Below are 21,328 nucleotides of genomic sequence, written 5' to 3'. Positions count from 1 at the left end.
TAAGTCTTTTCTGAAATCTTTTGTGTGCAAATTTAGTTTTCTTCAATCTATACATTTTCGTAAATTTGGCATTTAAAACAATGGATTTTGAAATTGGTACTGCAAATTCTGATTTGGAATTAATATTGCTGAGTCACTCTGCATTTCAAATTCTATAAAGATGCAAATGAACATTAGGCTGCAGCTGTGAACCATGTGTTTCATATGTAAATGGTTACTTAATATTAACAAGCAGAACTTACCAGGTTTAAGAACGTTCCAAATATGTAATAATTCTTCAATGCAGTTTATCCATTTAGGCACTTAAATCTTGTACCCAAATTTATGTTTTGATTGCTAATAAAACACAACTCCTTTTAAATATATCTGAGACGTTTAGACAGGTACCACTTGTGAAAAAAGGCATCAAAAATAAGCTTCAACACCACCGTAATATACTTTATTCTTCAGGATGTTACACTGTAATATTCTTCAAATGGTAGCTCATTGCATCAAATGTTTGTAGAAAGTGTGTAGGTCTCAAGGTTGTTCAGAATCTCTGTTTCCAGGAATGCAATGAACATATCAATCCTTCATGAAACAGGCACAAAATGCAAATTCCTTCATTAATGAAGCCAGTTGTGTGAGTGCCCAGAACTCAAGAATCACTAAGTGGCAGAAGACACCCACCAAAATCATTATTTCTCTTCTTTGATTTTCAGCAGCAATTCTTTTTTTTTTTTTTTTAAATCATTGGTCTCCATCCAAAATCTTACAGTTCCCCAGCCTTGCATGCATATACTGTAGTTAAGGATAAATTTAAAGGTCATTCACATTGTCCACAATGAAGATGTCATTCCTTCATACTGTTTCTTCTGTTGACAGCAACAATGGATTAATGTATTCAAATCCTTCGAATTCTGACTGATCTATTCGCTTTATTATATCTCTGAAAACAAATAAAAGGACTGTTTTAGTTTTATTAATTGCAAATACTATTATTGTTGCTGTACTTTTTCAAGTAACAACAAAATACCTTACAGACTTAAGTCTTAACTTACAATACATACTTATACATGTATGTATATGAAGTTGTACAGCAGCAACAATAAACAGGAAAAAAGTCTCTGAACATACAAATACTTAACACTAATGTTTTATCCCAGTATCTAAAGCAATGTGACTGGAAATTTTGAGGCATCTGATAAAAAGTTTCTTCTGCTCTTCCAGTTAGGCAACATGCATACTTACAGGGCCCAAAAAGAAGCATATGATAAATGACTGTTGGTTTGTAATGCCAGTTTACAAATAAGAAACAGGTATTTTGCTGTCAGCAAGGGCTGCTAACGTTACACATAAGATAAATACTGTGAAAGAGTCAAGCACAAAGCATATTGTATGCACAGGAAATCCAGGGGAAGACTTATAAATCGATGGATATAAAAAAGAGGTAATATCTTTTAAGAGGTGATGTTCATAAAGCTTCCTGCTATAGGTGCTTATACACTTGGTATTTGCAGTTTTGTTGTCAGTTAGAACTTGTAAAGCACGAATATGCCTTGCAGTTCTTTGGTGTCACACATAACAACAATACAATAAAAAACAATAACTGAAGCACTTCACACTTCCATTTCCATTCAGCTATTCACTTCATATATGCTGGGCTCTTGAGAAAGAGGGAATAGGTTGTGAACTCTGGATCTATGACACATAGGTAGCACCTTACAAAATTCAAGCTTGAGCACCTAAGCACACAAATACCCACAATGAAATCTCCAAATACAGTTACTTGAACAGCTGCTTCCCAAGAATGCAGCAAGAGAAAGACCCTGCAACAGTGAATTTACTGCCACTGGAGTAGACTCAGTGGATTGCTAGTTACAGCGTTCATTTTTACAATCACAAATTTAATCAAGTAACATTTGTACAAAAGAAATTCCCCGACCAACTAGCTAATCCTGAGGGTTGACCTAAGATGACCAGGCACTTTATGAAAGAAGCTTTGAAACGGTATTGCCTTTCTTTCAGGGCAGTTTAGCTTTGTGTGTAGCAACAAAGAGGGAAAACTAATAGAAGCACATAGGCTAGAATATGACAATCTTGTGCCTTTAATTATGAAAGCCTCTGGACAGTATGCAACAGCCTCTGCTTGCCAACATGGCATCCCACTATCTGCAGTACTTCAGACAGTATCTAAGAAAGAAGTCATAAATCCATTATTAAAATCCCATTTCCAAACACAATACTTTAGAATCAGCTTTACTGATTAGACCCACATATTCATTCTAGAACACCATCAATCAGCAGCTCTACAGACCAGTTTGAAATTGTAAAGAATGCAAAGCACTGGAAATTTAAGAAATAGGTTTTCTTCAAACATGAAACTGGTGAACAGGACAACAGGCTGAAAACATTTGGAAAAGAATGCATTAGAGTCTTCAGCAGAGGCATCTGGTCAGATAAGGAAAAACAAACAAATGAAATATACTGGGGGGGGAATGTGTAACATGCAAGGAAACCTTTGCTGCTCTCTCACAGTAAAGCTCACGTAAAAATCCTAGCTGCACAGATTTTAGGATTCCAAGTACCCTATGATTCATTTTACTTTTGTATCAAAATGCTAAATAAGCAGCAGAACATTTCAATGTACTTTCGATGATTGCACGAAAAATTTCAGAACACGCATTATTATGCTTTTTAGTGAGAAACAGTATTTTGAAGCTCTTTAAAAAGTGTATTCTAAGTGCCATCTGGCATTAGTGTCACACACTCAAGACTTGAAAGAAAAATGCACCTTGGAAAAAGAATGGACCTGACCCTCCCCAAACTGTTCATTCCTCAGCAATTAGATACTACAATTCTCACACTGATGTCATTTGGCCCACCCTCCCCTCTAAGCTCTGATAATACATTTATTATCAGACGAATGAAGTCAACAAGACCATTTTTTCCTCTGACATCTTCCCCCATCGCATAGAGCTTTCTCTTGTTTTTTCAGAGGAAGTTCAAGTTCCAATTTGATTTTTTTTTACATTTCAGTAAACCCTCAAAACTGTATACAATTATTCTCTTAAAGACTCTGGGCAATCTACGTCTCCAAAACTATAGCCTGTCGTTGGGGTTGTTCAGTCTGAAGAAGAGGAGGCTGAGGGGAGACCTTACCGCTCTCTACAGCTACCTTGAAAGGGGGTTGTGGGGAGGTGGGTGCTGGTCTCTTCTCCCAAGTAACCAGCGATAGGACAAGAGGAAACAGCCTCAAGTTGCACCAGGGGAGGTTTAGATTAGATATTAGGGAAAATGTCTTTACGGACAGAGTGGTCAAGCATTGGCACAGGCTGCCCAGCGAGGAGGTAGAGTCACCATCACTGGAAGCTTTCAAAAAATGTGTAGACGAGGCACTTCGGGACATGGTTTAGTGGGCTTGGTGGTATTGGGTTGATGGTTGGACTTGATGATCTTAAAGGTCCTTTCCAACCTTAATGATTCTGTGATTCTTATACACCACCTTATATCCAAAGGAACATCTTCCTTCACGTACAGCAATCACTCCTCAGCCTTCAAATTCCTTTACTAAAACACACTTTTTCTTCCTGCAACATTTTTCCATAGCACAGTTAAATAGCAGATTTCTGTAAGATTTTCCTGCTATCTCGAGCTTATTCTGAGCCCCAAGGAGCCTCAATTGTTTCTCCAGAGTACAGAAATACAAGCTGCCTGGGTCAGGAATCAAATTTCCATTTCTTCTTCCAGTGCCAAGCATACGCTCAACAGCAAATCAACACTGTACTCTTTATTAGAGTACTAGGCAGTCTTCTAAAACGTAAGTACAATGTTATGCAAGATATGTAGGATAGAAAGAACTTCAAACTTACTTTGACTATGTTTGACTGCTAAGTACATAGTTTCTTAGTAATTTGCAAGTAATTCATAAATTAATTTCTTAATATGCAATTGTATTTGGGGAAAAAGGAAAGCATACTCATCATCTGGGGTTAGCTGCACAGGTTCGCTGGTGAACTGTGTATCAAAGTTATCCAAACCATAATCATCTGTGATCTGAGGCTGGAATGGAGGGGTTGCTTCCTTCTTTTCCAGCTAAGAAAAAAATATAATAATATAATTAAAATGTTGAGTATTTACAAAATCCCCTAAGAACATTAACAGACATTAGCTCTAGAGTACATGCACAGAAAAGTCACTATAGTTGAGTTTAATATTGGTGGAAGATACAAACACATTAAATATAACCTGACATTAAGTTTTAGACCAGTAGATTTTGACACTAAATGTTATATGCTCATCCTGTTTATCCTATTGCTGTATTTTAAATACAAAACCTTAAACAATTATCAGAAATTAATAAAATTTTAAGACTATTGAAAAAGCTGTTCCCAAGTCTCTTGCCCTACATACTAAGAAAGTGTTGCTATACACATCTGGCTCAACGGTTTTTAAGCTGAGAACATACACCAGAAGTTTTCCATTCAAGCCAAGATGCTTTCCCAGAGTATAAACTAGCTTGTATGTTAATGTTACATGTTGATGTTAAAACAGAGAACAAAAGAAGTAAGCAATATTTGCATCCCAATTGCTAGCCACATGGGTAAGCAATCGTTAAAAGCAAGTTTACCGCCAATGACAAGTAATACTACTGTTTTCTACATGTTACATCTGTCATAACACCAAGTCTCTCAACTGAAATATAGACTATGAAGTACCTTAAGTTACAATAAACCAGTGGAGCTCTTGTATAATTGAGTATGAATTATTCAAACGGATTTATTCTTCTCACATTTTTCCTGAAGTTATTAACTATATGCTACTCACTTTTCTGAACAGAATCCTCTTCATCATGACTTGCAATTTCACACTGCACCCTAATATAAATACTGTCTAACAAACCAAAGAAAGCTCTCTTTTGCTTCATAAAGAGAAAAAGGGAAGAAAAAAAACCTCTCAAGTGCAACATATTACTTAATTGATGCTTAAACTCACTGGTTGTAAATCAGCATAAGCTGTCCCTCTCCCGTCCGTACAGTCTGGGGAACATTCAAACTATTCTTTTACGTATTAAGCAGACCATGCAGCAGCCAAGTGATAGCTACTGCTCAATTCCTGCATACAAGCAAACAAGCTAGTTCAAAGCATTATATTCTGGAAAAACAATAATAGGTAAACAATACTGCTTAACAGCAAAGACAGGAACTTAAAAACAGTGTGAACTGAACCACATTGATACGACACAAAGAGAACAGCTAGTTTTTCAACACTTTTTAGTCTAACTAGAAATTCATAGCATTTCAAAGACATTGCTTAACATCATATGATTTTAGTTAAGCTTGTTCTACAAACATGTCTGTTTTATGGAAAGATGATTGACCAAATACTAATATCCATAGTCATCACTATGCTGAGGTAATGCCTTATACTAAAAAAAATATGGAATTCAGGGGTGGAATATACAAAGGTAACCAGGAATGTGTTAACACTAGAGATGAATTATGTATGAAAAGGTGTAACATTTTAGAAAGTGTAAACAGTACCTCTATGCATTTCTAATGCCTCACTAACTAGAAATAGTAAGAAAACCAGAGTATCTGTGTGCTGCCGTGAGCAATGACAGAAAAATAGTGGAACTAAAAACAATTAATAGTATCTTTCATTCTAAATACAAGATCCTCATGTCTACATATTAATGAGAGGTATGGCAATACTCTTTATCGGCAAACTGCCCATGAAGAAATCTTATTAGCTCAGTAAGTATAGAATCATCATATTCACTAAGCATTAAATAAGAAAGTATCATTCACTAAAGTCTAAAATTAGCTCACAGAATTACATTAAAAATTCACAGAACCACAGAATATCTCAAGTTGGAAGGGACTCATAAGGAGCATCGAGTCCAAAATTACAAGCAACTGATTTAAGTTTTCCTGAATACTCTAGACTTACGTGATATCGCATGGCCATTTGGTCTGAGAAAACCTATTTCTTTAAAGAAGTTACTGCAATGACTTCAGACACTCACCTGGATTAGACCGAAATTAGTACCAGAACTGAGCAACTCTCAGTTCTGGCCTTAGCTTTCCCAAATCCCACACAATACTGACCACAGTACTTCCCGAGTTCTCTCACATCCAACATCTCCTGCATCTCCTCCACCTCCTCTCCATGATCACCTGTCCATCTCTTTTTTTTTTTTCCCCAGGCTACTGAAGAAACAGGTTTTTGACTACCAACGAGTACAAGTACCCTGACTGGACAGCTGCTTTTGAGAGACAGAAGGGAAAAGCTCAATTCCCCTGTCTTCCCCCACTAGTGAACTGAACTAAACTGGTCTCATCTACCAGGATGCTCAGTTTGACACAAACCAGAATGTAGTATTTGTGAGATCTAGCTGCCTTCAAAATAAGCAACAACTGATGAAACGGCTCAAAGCTTTCTAGGGTCGTTAACTGCCAAATGAACACTACAGTGTGGAATTCCCTCTCCCTTCACAATTATATTAAAAATACTATATCTGTAACATAAGCATTTGAAGGGAGTCGCATTAAACCTTTCAAACAGAGGCTCCATTTGATTTAATGGAATCGCGACTAGTTTGACCCTTACAAAGTCATAGAAGCTTGATCAATGTCCCTTTCACGACCTGTAATCTCTCTTTTGTAGCTCAATAGGGAATAGTCAGAAGGTATCACTGGAAATTTAGTTCCCGAACCATATACAACTATGTCATATTCCAAACAGTAAAACATACGCATTAATACAGTAAAAGGCAGGAAGATAAATAAGACATTTTCAACCTTCCATTCAAAAGGTTTAATTAAAAGAAATTTAAATGGCTAGATTCTACAATCCAACTGGCTTATATATTTACTTTCCTATCAGTGAACTCCCAGATGTAAACACCAAGTCTTAGGAATGTGGAGGATCAAGCATAATTGCAACACATTGACCTGGCGAGTACTGTAAGAAACATCATCTGGAAAATTCACCTCCGTCTCCAAAATGTCAATGCTTATTTTTTAAATATTTGATTGAATCTCCTAATTTTTTTATTAAAAAATTCTGCCATTGACCCTTATGCTCCAAAATTATTTTGGCACCAGACCATGGCACTTCTTCATAGCCACATATCACACTGAGACAACAGTTTAATTCTAAACCCAACTTTGAAAGGTTACCCAGCATGCTAGTTACAGACAAGGCATGGCAAATGATTAAACTGGAATTAAATATACCATCTCAATGAAAATGCTAGCATGTATTGCCTCATGTTCTTTTTTAATCAATTTTGTAGTTCTACTTTTTTATACTTATTTATAGATGCTAGTATGCTCCATAAAAACAACACAATTCTTGCAGCAACACTTCAAAAGCTGTTACTGAACATTAAAAGAAAGTGAAAATTTTAATTTGGTCCCAGATTGTCAGTTTACCAATTGTTATAACCGTATTTTATAGATAGTTTATAGATAGTAGAAGAATTGTGAAAATAGATGGTTATCTATTTATGACCATCTAAAATGCCAATTCCACAAAACATTTGCTTAATTGGTGTGCAGCATGCATACAAAGCTCCTTTAATTTAAGGAGGCTCTGACTACATACACCAATCTTGAACCCATAGATGGATTCCAGTCATTACTTTCCCTGTAGAGGGAAGTGATAGAAAAGTTTGAGGTACGAATGCCAAAAAAAAAAAATATTTGTGTGAATCCTGTTTCCCAGTATTGGCACATATATCTCTTAACATCCTTTCTGAATAATGCTTGAAACACAATTTGTCAGCACTGCCATTTTCAGAGCGGAACTTTCAAGCTACATCCTCTGCTTTCATAGTTGTTTGAAATGGTCTTTACAAAACACTAGGGATTTCCTACGTATGTATGGATGATACAGTTAGGAATCGTTTTTCCCCATTTAACATTAGTGAATGAAACATTAATTAGAAGAACAAAGGAAAGCATACGGTAAATAAATCCAGGTTTCCAATACTAAGAGAGAGTCACTATCATGTGTCTTTTTCGTTCAGTGGGTCACCTAAGCAGAATTTACAGGACCTTAAACAGGATCAGCATCCCACTGTTACAGGCTTTGTAAAGAAAAATCTCACAGAGCTATAGCAGGACTGAGGTATGAAACTTCTCGCATGGATCCCCTTGCAATACAGAGGGGCAGAGCAATTCTCCGCTCAGGCAGAATTGAAGGTGACCCAGCAAACGGAAGGAAGGATAGCTGTAAATTCTGGGTAACAGAATCGCTCAGGGGCATCTGTTAATGCATTGCATAACTTATGGCAGGCGGTGTCCCTACTCCTGCTGGAGGGAATCCTTTGGCCAGATCATGAAGGCACAAAGACGCCATAGCAAGGGTTTCTTTTTCTGCCCTCAAAAAAAAAAAGATACGAACACAGAATCTCAAACAGAACACCTGTGTAACGGTTTACGGTGTAATATTAACAATACTCAAAGCTTCCAGAACGGCCACAGACCATTTCACAAACATAAAGCCTCTGCAAAAACAGCAGTTTAGCCTTCACTGGTAATAGCAAGTCAGACTACTTAATTACTAAGCTTGGTAACTTTAAGATCCTTATTAAATTCCTTGAAAACTCGGTATAAAACTTAAATTCAACCTAGTGCAAAATTGTGCTTTTAAGTATGGGCAGAAAAGATGTTTTCAGGGAGAGTGAGGATGATTTCAAATTATACTACGTAACTCATTCACCGCTAAAATTTTTCCATTTGGTAATGATACCAGTAGGCATGCAATTGATTAAAGAATAAATTGCTAGTTATTTCAGAAGGAAGTTCTGGTTACATGAATTCTTCCTGCCTTCTCTGACTTGAGGAGTTGTTTTTTTTTTAATCATAGGAAGTATAATCCACTTATATTCCCGCTGTTATATTATGGAATTTATCACCACAGAAGTCGGTACTTAAACTGTGGTTAAAATCTAAAATGTTACAACATTTTTAGACTGCTATTTTTGAGCTATGCATCTACACAATCTATAGCAATACTCATGCTACAGGGCATAAAATTGACCACTATATGAATCAGAAGGACGTTAGTTATCTGTATGAGAAACATTGTAGGCTAGGAGCATTTGGAACCATTTTTACCTTCCTCTGAAGCTTCTGGTATTGGCTTTGATAGAGACAGGCTACCAGACTTGATCATTATTCTGATCTGTTTTGGCCTACGTGGTATATACAGTTTGGGTTAGCCTTGCTGGCCACTGGAGGTCACCGTTCCTCTAGAGAAATATCAGATAGAAAATCAACATTCAAAACTCCCTTTGGAAGAGACCTAATGACACTAATGGAAAAATCAAAAATCACAATTTGTTTTCATGCAACACATCCTCAGTGATAACAGTATTCAATGACAAAGCGACAAGCCTGTTTTAATATGTGGTTTTGTATGGAGACTGAAATTCCTTACAAAGTTTTGTTTTCATTTAAAAATTAAAGTACATTAATCAGGCTATTAGCCACCCACTACAGGCCTTTTGCTGGGAAAGAAGCAGATAGCCTTCTCTTTCTGTTTCACAATTTTGAAATACTAAACGCTAGACAGTATTTAGTACCAGCTGTAATTCTTAATTTTTTGAAACATCATTTGGCATCTGCTCATGAAAAAGCAAAGCCCAACTTTCTGTTAATGTTAATTACTGTGAAGTTGCCAGTAAGGTGAGACCCATTTTAAAGAAATGGTAGCTCTGCAGTTTGCACTGTGTCTGCATTCTCTTCTACAGATTAAAGCTAAACTGCCTCATCAGCCATGGTGAACATAACTTTCTTCTGAGTTTTAAACAGTTCACCACATTGTTTAAGTTGCCATTAATTTTTTACACTACTATTTCCTGCAATCTACCAGCAATTTCCAGGCTACTTCTAATTTTGAGCCAAACATGGCAAACTAAAGCGCCCTAACAATATTAAAAAGAAATTTCCTATGGATACACATCCTCACCCACCCCTTTTTTTAAATGAGTTAGTGAATTTCCAATGCAGACTCAGGTTAAAACTTCCCGTTTGGACATTTGTCTTGCCAAGTTATAATATTTACTTCGGTTTACAGGAAGTACTAATTTTTCTGCAGTAAGAAATCTGGTATTTTCATGTTGTCATATTTAGCCTACTTTGGTCCCAGTAAGACAGTAACAGAACTCCAGAAATGACATGGAATGGTCTGTTCAAAGTACAGGACATTCAATAACAAATTCAGAGATCAGGAGGGTCACCTGGTATCACTGAGCATTAACAAGTTATGCAGTTAGATCATTTGATAACCTCTCTTCTGACATGAGAAAGGAAATGTAGACACTATTTCAATTCAGACCTCCAGACTATTTCAGTAAAACTTTCCTTATGCTTTTTCCTTTTAAAGTATATACCTATGTTGCTACAAAACAAGAGCGATTAGTCTGTCCCAGCATGCTTTTATGTAGAATATATGCTTTATTATTCAGCGTGCCTATGAAGAAAGAAAACTCTTTAAGGCATCTAGCCCTTTAATCTGTAGGGAGGTAACAGGGATTTTCCTGGATAAATTTCAGAAAAGGCTGAACTCCTGTACGCCCTTATTTAGGCTGTTTTCCTATAGATCCAAATCACAGTCCCGCTTCCTGTCAAGAAATGGATCTGCTTCAGTGTGGCTGAACAAATTTGGAACTTGCTTGAAAGCATTTCCAGAACAGAATGAGGCAGTGAACAGTGGTTTTACACTGCAGACCTAAGAGAGCTGGTGACAAGAAGATGGAGCAGTTTCATACTTTTCTGCAGGGGATAGAAAACTAGCTTATTTTCCTATCATTACTTAAAGGAGTACTGTCACAGGCAAAATCTCCCCACTCGTAATATTTTACAGTTGTGAACACATTCAGTAACATGTATAGAAGATATACAGCTTGCACAGATTTTAACCATAATTAAATTAAAAATAGCTCCAAAACCTTTTGACAAGCCACCTTGATTAGGGATCTTTCTAGTTCTGTCTCACGTCATTCCTAGCTTAAATCCCATCCTTACGGTATTCACATTCATCATATCCTATTTGCAGTTAAAACAAATTCAGTACTGCAGTTCAGTGTTTTATTGTCCATTGAATCAAGAGACAAGAGATTAAAAAGACAGTAAAGTCTTCAGTAAAAAGACAAAGTTAATACGATAACTGAATTTCCAAATATAACAATATAGGGCGATAGTAACAACATTCCAAAAGCCCTCAAAGCTGTAAGAAAATGTAGTGTTTGTAATGAGTAAATTAAACAATTTTGTTGTAATAAAAGAAGTCATGTATGTTTTGTCAGAACTCCTGTAGACAGAAATGAATGACCATTTTTCTTTCTGATCCCTTACCACAGACACCACCATGGATCTCTGCCCGAGATTAAAGAGTCAACTCTGACTTCCCTGGTTCTGTAATTAGCGTGGTGCTGGTATGTTTTTGAAGGCTTATAGTATTAAGAGTAAAAAGGCTGAAAATAGTTAGGAAAGAGGAAAGCCCATTTTGATCATGATTGTAATTGCATTTTTAAGATTTGTCTGGACATATCTCCATGATATTTGAATTTGGTAAACTGATTCAAAAACTGCACCCACCCATGCCATCCCTCCCCCAAAAGTACAAGCAAAGATTTTGTTGGTCCAGCCTTTCAAGTCTAAAGGTAGCCGTCTTAAGGTAACAGATGATGGTCAATTATTATCCAAGAGCAGCGCTGATGCAGAAAGCCTTGCTCCCTTTCCTAGATTTATTCTTGACCAGAGACTGTTCTTCCTGGTGTACTCATCTCCCTGGCTCCAACTTCTTTGCAGGTCTGGATGGAACATACTGAAAAGAGGGACCTTCTACACAAAGATCTGCAAATTCTCTTAAAGGTCTTGTAAATCCTTCATACTATTTAGTGGTATCTGACTAACACAGAACACTATTCAATTTCATTAATAACCTTTTGAAGACTTCTTCTGAAGAAGGTTTTCCAGCTACAATAGGGAATGCATTACACCTATCATGCCTCTACGTCAGGAAGCTCCACTGCGTTTTGCAGAGGCCTGTGCGTTGCTGCATGCCAGTAACAATACCGCAGTTGAGCTATCAAGTCTGTATGTCATTCACATGCGTTCTCCCCAGAACATGCCAAGTTAAAACGGGAGAATTGTACATCTCCCAGAAAATCCTTTCGCCACCATTCCATGTAAGATTTTTCTTAATTTGCCTGGCCATTCTTATGGACTACATATAAATTATTGTCACTTTCAAGATAAAATTATTCAAAAAGTAAACTGAAGATTTTTCCCACTTAAAACAGAACTTTATACAAATTGTATTGGCTCCCAAATTCTTAATCCAATATATTTCATAGGTTGGTTTCGTTGGAAAAAAAGGAGGCTTCTGCATGTTTCAAAACAATACTTGCAACAAAAGCAAAAAATTTACACAAATAACAAAATCTCATACTCAAAACAGAAATAAGTTACTATAGTAACATTTTCTGTAATAATTAACAAAAGCGCTCTACAAATTCAACTACATTAAATGCTATTGGAGAGCAATGTCAAAATACCTAAGTAATATACATTACAAGCCAGGCAACAGACACCAATATAATTAGTGCTCTGCATTTACAAATAGAAGCCCATAAATAATTCAGCCATTTAATTTTTCTGTAGATTACACTCAGGACTAAAAAATTCCCACACAGATGCTTCCTGCTGCAATACAAGAGTTAGCACAATATATTTACTTTTCCTCCTGAGGAACAGCATTTGTGTGCAACTAGAGAAGACTTATTTCTGATGTATCATAGGTCACAAATAAATATTGCAATTGTAATTTAGATCTTAAGACTCAGGTTTCCAGTTTAATGTTCTGCAGAGTTGCAGAGGACGTAAGATTGTAACTGCAAGTAAAACTTGCAATTTAGGAATATAAGCATACAAGTATGCGAAAGCTACTGCTTATATTTAGCAGGAAGGGAAACTTATGCCAGATTAACTGAAACACATTTATACGGAGTAAACAACTTACTTGAATTAGCCTTTAATCTTACCACCACAGGAATGGAGACAAAAATCCGTGATGTAGTCAACTTTGTAGCAGCACAGATACCAACATTCTAATTCTAAAATTTATATTCAGTTAAAAAAAAAAAAGCCAAAACTACAGGCTCCATAATCTGACTTAAAAAAAAATGGGTAAGCATAATGTACGTGAAAAGTAGTCACCACTGACCAAAATGATTTATTACCAACATGGGTAGGAAAACTGATTTTAGGCCAGGACATCTCATTACACTTGGCACAAAGTAAACAACAAAAATGTGATCAATTGCAGAAGAATCTTGCATTCCAGGTTTAAGACAAGAGCATGATGAGTACAAATGGAGATATGAGGAAGTCGTGAAACTATAACCGGGCAGTGAATCTCAATACATCAATATCCCATCAGTTCTCAGGTCTTAGAAATCACCATGAAATGGAAGTTGTAAGGAAGACAAAATTAGCTCCTTCCAAACAAGAATGGCAGCATGAAAGAAACAGCAAAATGAATATTCAAAAATTGAAGTAGGGTGGCAAATTTGTCATTATGAGTCAGTTGTAGCTATGCATTAACGTTTTGACAGTACAGTGTTCAAATGGATGTTAAACATCAGACTGCCTCTTTTATCTTATACTCAGTAAAGCATAAAAGCACTCTTAGATAAACCATATAGTGAACTTGCAGCCTTGAACTTGAGAAAATGAGTGGAAAAATGTTGGTATAGTTCTAGAAAAAACCTTACTGCTTCCATATACAGCTAACAGTAGCTATGGCTTTGTAGTTCTTTTCTCAGCGTATAATGGATAAATACCATAAAACCAGGCTCCAGGATAGAACAGACTTCATGTACTGAAACAACAAAAAAAAGGTTGTCTTGGTACTTCCCTGAATGCTATTAAGCCAGCCTATATGCAAAGGGAGTAATTAAAAAAGTTCTTAGCTGTGCCACACACAACTTGGATGACTAACACTAGGGGAAAAAAAGTGTTCATGGTATATATGCTCACTTTACCACTATTTATTTCTCCATTTAACTCAAGCTTCACACAGAAAAAAATTTTAGTCAGCATTAGACTCTTGTTTCCTTGTCTTTCAACTTGAAAAGATTTGGAAAAGCTTTTAAGTCAAAATCTTTTCTACTCATCAAGTGCATTTCAAAGACAATTCTAGTAATTAAAAAGCTTTCCAAATATTTTTTCATTGTCTCCTGAATATATTTCCCAATACTCTTATTAGAAATTTAGATTAAAATTTATCTGACATTTTAGATCCTCCTGATCTAAATTTAATATCAAAGCTTTCAGCCAAAAAATAGGTTAAAAAAATACTCAAATCAGCATAAATATTGACCGAGAAGTACCGCTTGCAATTAAGAGTTTCTCATACAAATAAACAATACAAATACAGTCTTCTTGCTCCTTCCCCTTCTCAAAGAAACTCTGCAAAACAGAACAGAAACCCTGCAGTACATGATGTTTATGCTCTACCACAAACTCATGCAAGTTGTATGCTAGCACACGAGGTAGCTAACATAGCAAAAGATAACACTTAGGCTTAAGGGAAAATAGAAAAGACAGGATGTCTGGCAAAATTAAAGACAGCCTTCATTATATGAATAATTTTGTAAACACCAGGTATTTTACAACACTGTCTCCTTATGTAGCGAATGTCTTCTCTGAAGAATATTAACAATGAAAGTCTGAACAGCAGGCTTCAAAGTAAATATATAATCATGCAGTCTTCCCTCATCCTCTGAACCTCTTTCATATTATTACAGGCAATGCTGCCTGCCTGTTTCTACACTTCCTGTAGACTTCCTAGGACTAGGAAAATACTATGTGCATTTTTTCTTCCCTGTTCAACTAGTTATTAAAAAATGTAATGCTGATGAGGTAGTGTTTGACTTAATTGTTTTACTGCTCAAGTGTCAATAAACAATGTCATTTCTGTAATGGTTTTCTACAATGAAGACAGAAGTGTAGGCACAATTACCAAGTCACAGAAGCTTTTAAAAAAGCCCTACAATTCCAATAAAATTTTATGCCTGCTAAACCACTGAAATGCAAGTCATCTACTCCACTATGAACGAAAAGCTTTCCTCACATCAGCAGTAATAAAGAAAACCTGACAGTAATAATCAGAGAAGCATTTTAAATAACCACACTGCTTTCAAGCCACATCCTTAAAAAAGGACCTGATCCTACTCACACCTACTCACGTTACTAAACCCTGTTACCTACCTGAATAACCCTACTGATTTTAAAAGTTATATAATTTGTAAATTCAGTCTTTTTTTTGTAAAGGCACTACAGGTGGACTACAAATGTTTCATGTATCTGAAGCACATCATCTTCCACGGTTGTATCTAAACTGGTTTTGTGACACTTTACCCAGTGCGTTGGCTGTGTTAATCAACTACTAACCTTCCTGTCAAGGCAGAAAGATTTCTAATCAGCAAGAGAAATGAAGTACTGGAATAGCATTCCGATAGGTCTTCACTAGTCCACACTTTCTTTTCCAATAGAGCTGGAAATGTTTACTAACAGGACTGTATGTAATGACCACAGAGAATCGTAAGGCACTGAATTCTGATACTGGAAATCTATGCAGTCCTTCACACTACAATTGCAGGCACCTGGTGTGTATGCTGGGTAAATTTTATAGCAGCAGAACCTAGTGTATGAGTTTGCAGAATCTACAAATAGACACCAATGAATAGATGGTTCCACCAATGCTTTAGTATGTTTTTTTAAAATGTTCTCTAAAATTCATCATATGTTCTAAAAATTATACCCACAAGTTGTAACCATTCTTAGCATTTGGAAGGAAGCCAGATTTTTGTTCATGGAATAAAGCTTGTTTCTATTATGTTATGTCACCTGGAGAAATCACAATAGCTTTTCCATTTATGGAATTGAATTTCACTGGTTTTAATGGGGTTGTTACAAATATACACAATCAATAAATTAAAAGAACCTATTCCTTTCGAACACATAAACAGAAGTAATTATTTTTACCAGATCCCAGTCTATGCTGCGGAAAAATGTGTGGGACTTGATATCAGAAAATCCTGTCTGTGGCTGACAGCCAAGCCTTTCTTTGGGATCCTGCAGAAAACACAGACATTCGTATTACATACTCTAAGCCAGTTACAGTCAACGTTTGTCAAACACACACATACATGACTCCAGCATTCCGTATTGCTATGCAAACTGCTGCTTAAGACACACGTTATGGCCACCAAGGGATTTCAGTTGTTTGTGGTTTTTTATTGAAATTTGTTTGAAATATCATTTTCAAATTACATTTTACAACTTCTCAAAATAAAAAGCCCACTGGATTTATTTAGTAACATATAATTCATATCCTTCTTTTTCCCATTAAAAAAATTGTCATGGTTCTATGGATTTCAATCAGCTTAATTGAGTAGTAAGTATTACAGAAAAGAGTTTAAAAACAACTATAGTTTTTTTTTTTGCACTAGGTGCAGGCTTTTCAATCAAGTCTATGCTGTGGAATTCCCTCAGTAAGTTAGCAGTTAAGTGCTTGTGTTTTGGGGTTTTTTTAAACATACAGGATACCAAGGTTTTATAGATTTTCTTAATAGTAAGCAGATTAACTTCTTAACTGTATTGCTTTCAACAGGAAGCTCTGACTTCCAGATCTTAGATGCTAAAAATAAGAGAATGTTATTTACCTTGTTTAAAAATCCTTTTAACACATGGGAAGCCTTGACAGAAAGAAACCTTGGAATCCGGATTGGCTTCTCAAGAATAACTGTTACAGGTTTAAAAACAGCAATATTGTTTTTTGTTTTATGACATTGACCGTGATTTCAATACAAACACTATATTATTTATGTTATCACTTGGAAAATGGGAAAATACAGCAATAATTTAAAATAACGCGAACAAAAGGAGCTGCAGTAACTGAAGGCACTGTTACATTTCAAGATTTCCTAAGAATGTAAGCTTCATTATCTTTTTCTATTGTTTGTAGTAAAAATAGGGAACGAAACTTCTTCAGTGTCCTCAGTATATAGCAAGTAATTGATTTAACATTAGGCTCGTCAAGACGACCATAGCTGCCTGTTACCTAATTGCAGCAACTAGTTAAAGAATGGTTCTGCCTATTAGGGAGTAGGTAACATTGCAATTCCCCAAACTGTTACAGAGTTTCTATTGTAATAAATATTGCAAGTATTACTACTTTTGTTTAGAAAAATTCATACATCATTATTCCTGAAAGGGAAAACTGTTTAAAAAAAAAGAGATACATTAATTGCATCATAAGTTAAAAGAAGTTAAAAGTTGACTGGAGCAAAACTACAGGTTGATATGTTTCTGTCAAGAAAGATCCTGCTATCCTCTCATGTAGCACTGAATTTAAAATTCATTCTTGGCCTGTGGACTGCCTTCTAACACAGATACCATTCTGTACAATTTCTGTCTGTTATTCTGAACTGTGCACACTTAAATATTTTATTCTTGTAATTCCTGACCATTTTATCCAAGTTCAACAAAATAGATTCTTGGTATGATGAACTAGAAATATTGGGGACCTTTATCTACAGTAGGTCTACAGGCAGCTATGGGATAACAATGGAAAAGGAAAATTTAACTGTCCTACTGGAAGTTCTCATTTTCATTATTCCTCTCCCAAGAAAGAAAAAAGTAAGTATCAAAATGACTATACCTTGGAAGAGGTAATCTTCAGTGTTCATGTCTGGATTGTCAGTAATAATATCAAATGGAGACCTTCCTGCCATCATTTCAAACATCAACACACCGAGAGCCCACCAGTCCACACTGAACCCTGTAAATATTTGCAGAGCAAATTTTCAGCCAGAACTCCTTGAATTTAGGTGTTCTCTCTCATAAATAAGGATTAATGGCATGGTTCTAAAAAGTACTGAAATTCTCCACTTTCACTGAAGCCACAGACATCACGATTTACACTAACATTGGATGAGACTTGAGAGAGTTTTCTGAACTGCGATTACAAAGGTAATCTGTATGAGTTTGTAGGTATCTGCCAGATAGCAATGCCTCAATGAAAATTCAGTGTATTTAAGCTGAAAATATTCAGGTTGGTTTGTTTTTTGTTTTGTTTTTTTGTTGAAGAATTTGAACATTATAGTATAACTAAATGACAGATTCAGCCTATTGATCAGATCAGTTCACAAATAACAACACTGGTTAAAAAGACTATTATACCTTTGACTTCTGCATTAGCAATAACTTTTTCTTATAGCATTCTATAACCTTGACTGGGGGACAATAGTAGCTGGTATGTCAAGTTCTTCAAGGAGTGGACTTGGTTTTGCTACAGTAGAGTTTAATAGTTATTTTTCAGGGAAAGTATGATTTAAAAGCAGCTGAAATGAGTGACTGCAATAGAAAAAACCAGTAACAACCTTATTTCAGAAAAAATTAAACTGTAAAATATGCATTCAACTCCCTCAACACATAATGGCACAAAAATGTGGAAATCTAAAAATAACATATTTGAACCAACCTACAACTAGAGTTTTGCTTTGTGATTTATAACTACAAATTGTTTAGTCACAGCTTACCATATTCTTCTCCTCTGAGGATCTCTGGTGCAATATAATTTGGTGTCCCACAGAAAGTGCTTGTAGTGTCACCAGGGCCCAAACCTTCCTACATGCATAAATCATTTCATAAATTAAAAGCTGACCTCCTTTTTAGGGAATTTCCCTTATTTAGACTTACAAAGCCAAGTTCCTTTGGGAGTCTAAAGACCTTTCTTTCAGAAAAGGCAACGCTAGAGCAAAATAAATACTCATAGTGCTCAAAGCTGGCTTATGACTTTACAGCTTATCTTCAGCAAATTAATTGATTAAAACCAAGTCACACATTTGTAACAACATTTTGCTTACTATTTACAGATACATTAAAAAAAAATCAGCTCAAAAGCAATTTGGAAGTCCTTTTCCAACAGCTGTTGGGGAAAAACCTTCTATTTTTAGGAATGAAGGAATCAAACTTTTACGTAACTGCCGCATTCCATGTGAAGCCCCGCAACCTGTTGTGCACTTTGATAGTGGAGAAACATTCTACTCCAGCATTCTTAGATATTGGTGCAATATCTATTCTATGGAGGAAATGAGACAAGCTTTCCTCATTACGTCACCATAACATGCCTTAACCATGTTCTGAAATAAGTTAAATAAAAATTAGTATTAACAGTCAATCCTTAGACTTTTAAAAATCAATACAACACCAGTTGCAATTTTGGCTTCAGAAACTTACTTTCATGAAGAAAAAAAGTGGTCAAACATTGGCACAGGCTGCCCAGGGAGGTGGTAGAGTCACCATCACTGGAAGTGTTCAAAAAAACACATGGATGCGGCACTTCGGGACATGGTTTAGTGGGCTTGGTGGTGTTGGGTTGATGGTTGGACTTGATGATCTTAAAGGTCTTTTCCGACCTTAATGATTCTGTGAAATAGACTGGACTCTAACCTCATTTCACATACTAGCCAGAAACAGTGTGGCAATAACAAGACAGCTTGAGGTCAAATCAACAGCACTTAGGCGACAGTAGATGTCTTGTCAGATTACAACCACTTCACTCGTGTTTGGCATTCCAACTTTACACACAAATTTTAAATTTAGTATCTTCTACACTAGTATGTCCTACTGAGGACTTCTTGCTTTCCTCTGCATCATGTTAAGTACATGCTACCTTCTACCAGGTACTTTGAAAGCAGCGCTCTCTAAATTGCCTCTCAGTGCCAAAGACTGCAGCATAAGAACGGAGATAACAGAGAGCACCTATTGGTTAATAATCTGTACAGCCCAGCCACAGAGAACGAGTAACGCAATTCATGCTCACAGCAGCACAGCTACTAAGAGATGGAAAAGACCCTTTTAAAAACATACTTGTCTTAAATATATTTTTTCTAACTTGGGTCACGTAGGAAACTTTAATAGAGAAAAGAAATTAACTTGGCCAACAGACAAAACTTTTGTCCCCAGAAATGACCCACATAACTTGAAATACACAAAGGAAAAAATTACAAATGTGGTTCTATTTTTCAACAGTAATTTTTCAGAATAAAGTTCCTATTCCACAATCAAATTCTGGGGTCAGTAACACTAGTGTTAAGATAAGGATAAGTTTTCTCAGTTTTCTCTTAATATCATTGGATGCAGCATTTGACTTAAAAGCATAGCCAGAGATATACACTACTGAATGACAAAGTGACAAAAGAAAGGTAAGAAAAATCCAACCTTGCACATGCCATAATCTGTTAATTTGATATGACCCTCTGCATCTAAAAGAACATTGTCTAGTTTTAAATCTCTGTAGATTATGCCTCTTTCATGTAGGAAGTTTAGAGCAATACAGATTTCAGCAGCATAAAACCTGAAATTAAAAAGGAGAAAATTCTTATTAGCTTTAAGATTGTACAAAAGCTGGTGTAAGTAGAAAAATCTGTTCTCAAAACATCACTTTAAAGTCAGCTTTCCTCTATCAACAGCATACCAAAGAGAAGCTACATTTATTCATTAGGACACTGATCTCGCATATTGTAAAACCATTCCTTAAATTAAATATGGGAAATTGTTTTTTCTTTCTACTAATTAAGAGAAGTATGACATAGAAGATCTGTATTAATAATTATTAGGAATTATAATGAAACTTTGTTTAGTGCAAAGCTATGAGAAACAGATTTTTCCTTTTCTTCTACCAACACTATATTTATTCAACATAAGACCAAAATAAGTAGAATAGTCACATCTTCTATCAAGAGATCAAAGAAGCATTACTTAAATATGAAGCAATAAACAAAAGTAAATGGGAATAACTGTTACTGCTAATCAAATGCTTGCTTTCTTAAAAAAAAAAGTAAAGAATTAACTTTTTTTCCCAGGGCAGTACATTCTAAACTTAAGAATCATCCTTTTGTTCTTTCTTTGCTATCCATATACTTTTATGGAATAAAGTTTGGAAAGCATTTCATACAACATTAAACACCACCACAAGAAAACCACTATAACTGTGTTAGTGAAATACCTTGCATGTTCTTCAGGAAGTTTTCTTTGCCGTTGCATATGAAACATAAGATCTCCCCCATTTACATACTCTATGACAAGAAACAATCTGAAAGTATATAATACAATTAATGGATTCCAAGGAAACTCAAGGAAAACTATTCTTATCCTTCCAATTTGAGTAATGTTCACTTCCACTTTTAGAATTAGACTTCTATATTTCTAATAGTTACAGAAACTATTTAAGAGAAAAAACAGAGAGCACCTATTTGATC

At 35.7% G+C, this 21,328-nt stretch overlaps 1 protein-coding gene across 1 annotated transcript in view; it reads right to left on the bottom strand.

The window, feature by feature from the left end:
• Positions 1-412: 412 nt before the first annotated feature.
• The window catches only part of PRKCZ (protein kinase C, zeta), a 64,699-nt gene continuing 43,783 nt past the window's right edge, over positions 413-21,328 (bottom strand). Inside the window, exons 11-18 of the mRNA XM_010295940.1 lie at positions 21,076-21,162; positions 20,289-20,424; positions 18,605-18,692; positions 17,725-17,844; positions 16,727-16,806; positions 16,047-16,136; positions 3,959-4,074; positions 413-928 (exon numbers count right to left, since the gene is read on the bottom strand). Coding sequence (XP_010294242.1) covers positions 841-928; positions 3,959-4,074; positions 16,047-16,136; positions 16,727-16,806; positions 17,725-17,844; positions 18,605-18,692; positions 20,289-20,424; positions 21,076-21,162 — 805 coding nt within the window. The 3' untranslated portion in view covers positions 413-840. The remainder of the gene's footprint in view (positions 929-3,958; positions 4,075-16,046; positions 16,137-16,726; positions 16,807-17,724; positions 17,845-18,604; positions 18,693-20,288; positions 20,425-21,075; positions 21,163-21,328) is intronic.

This window comes from Phaethon lepturus, unplaced genomic scaffold, assembly GCF_000687285.1.
Source record: "Phaethon lepturus isolate BGI_N335 unplaced genomic scaffold, ASM68728v1 scaffold26911, whole genome shotgun sequence".
Classification (NCBI taxonomy): Eukaryota; Metazoa; Chordata; class Aves; order Phaethontiformes; family Phaethontidae; genus Phaethon; species Phaethon lepturus.
The sequence above is the reverse complement of the archived record's forward strand: the minus strand, read 5'-3'. Positions and strand labels throughout refer to the sequence as shown.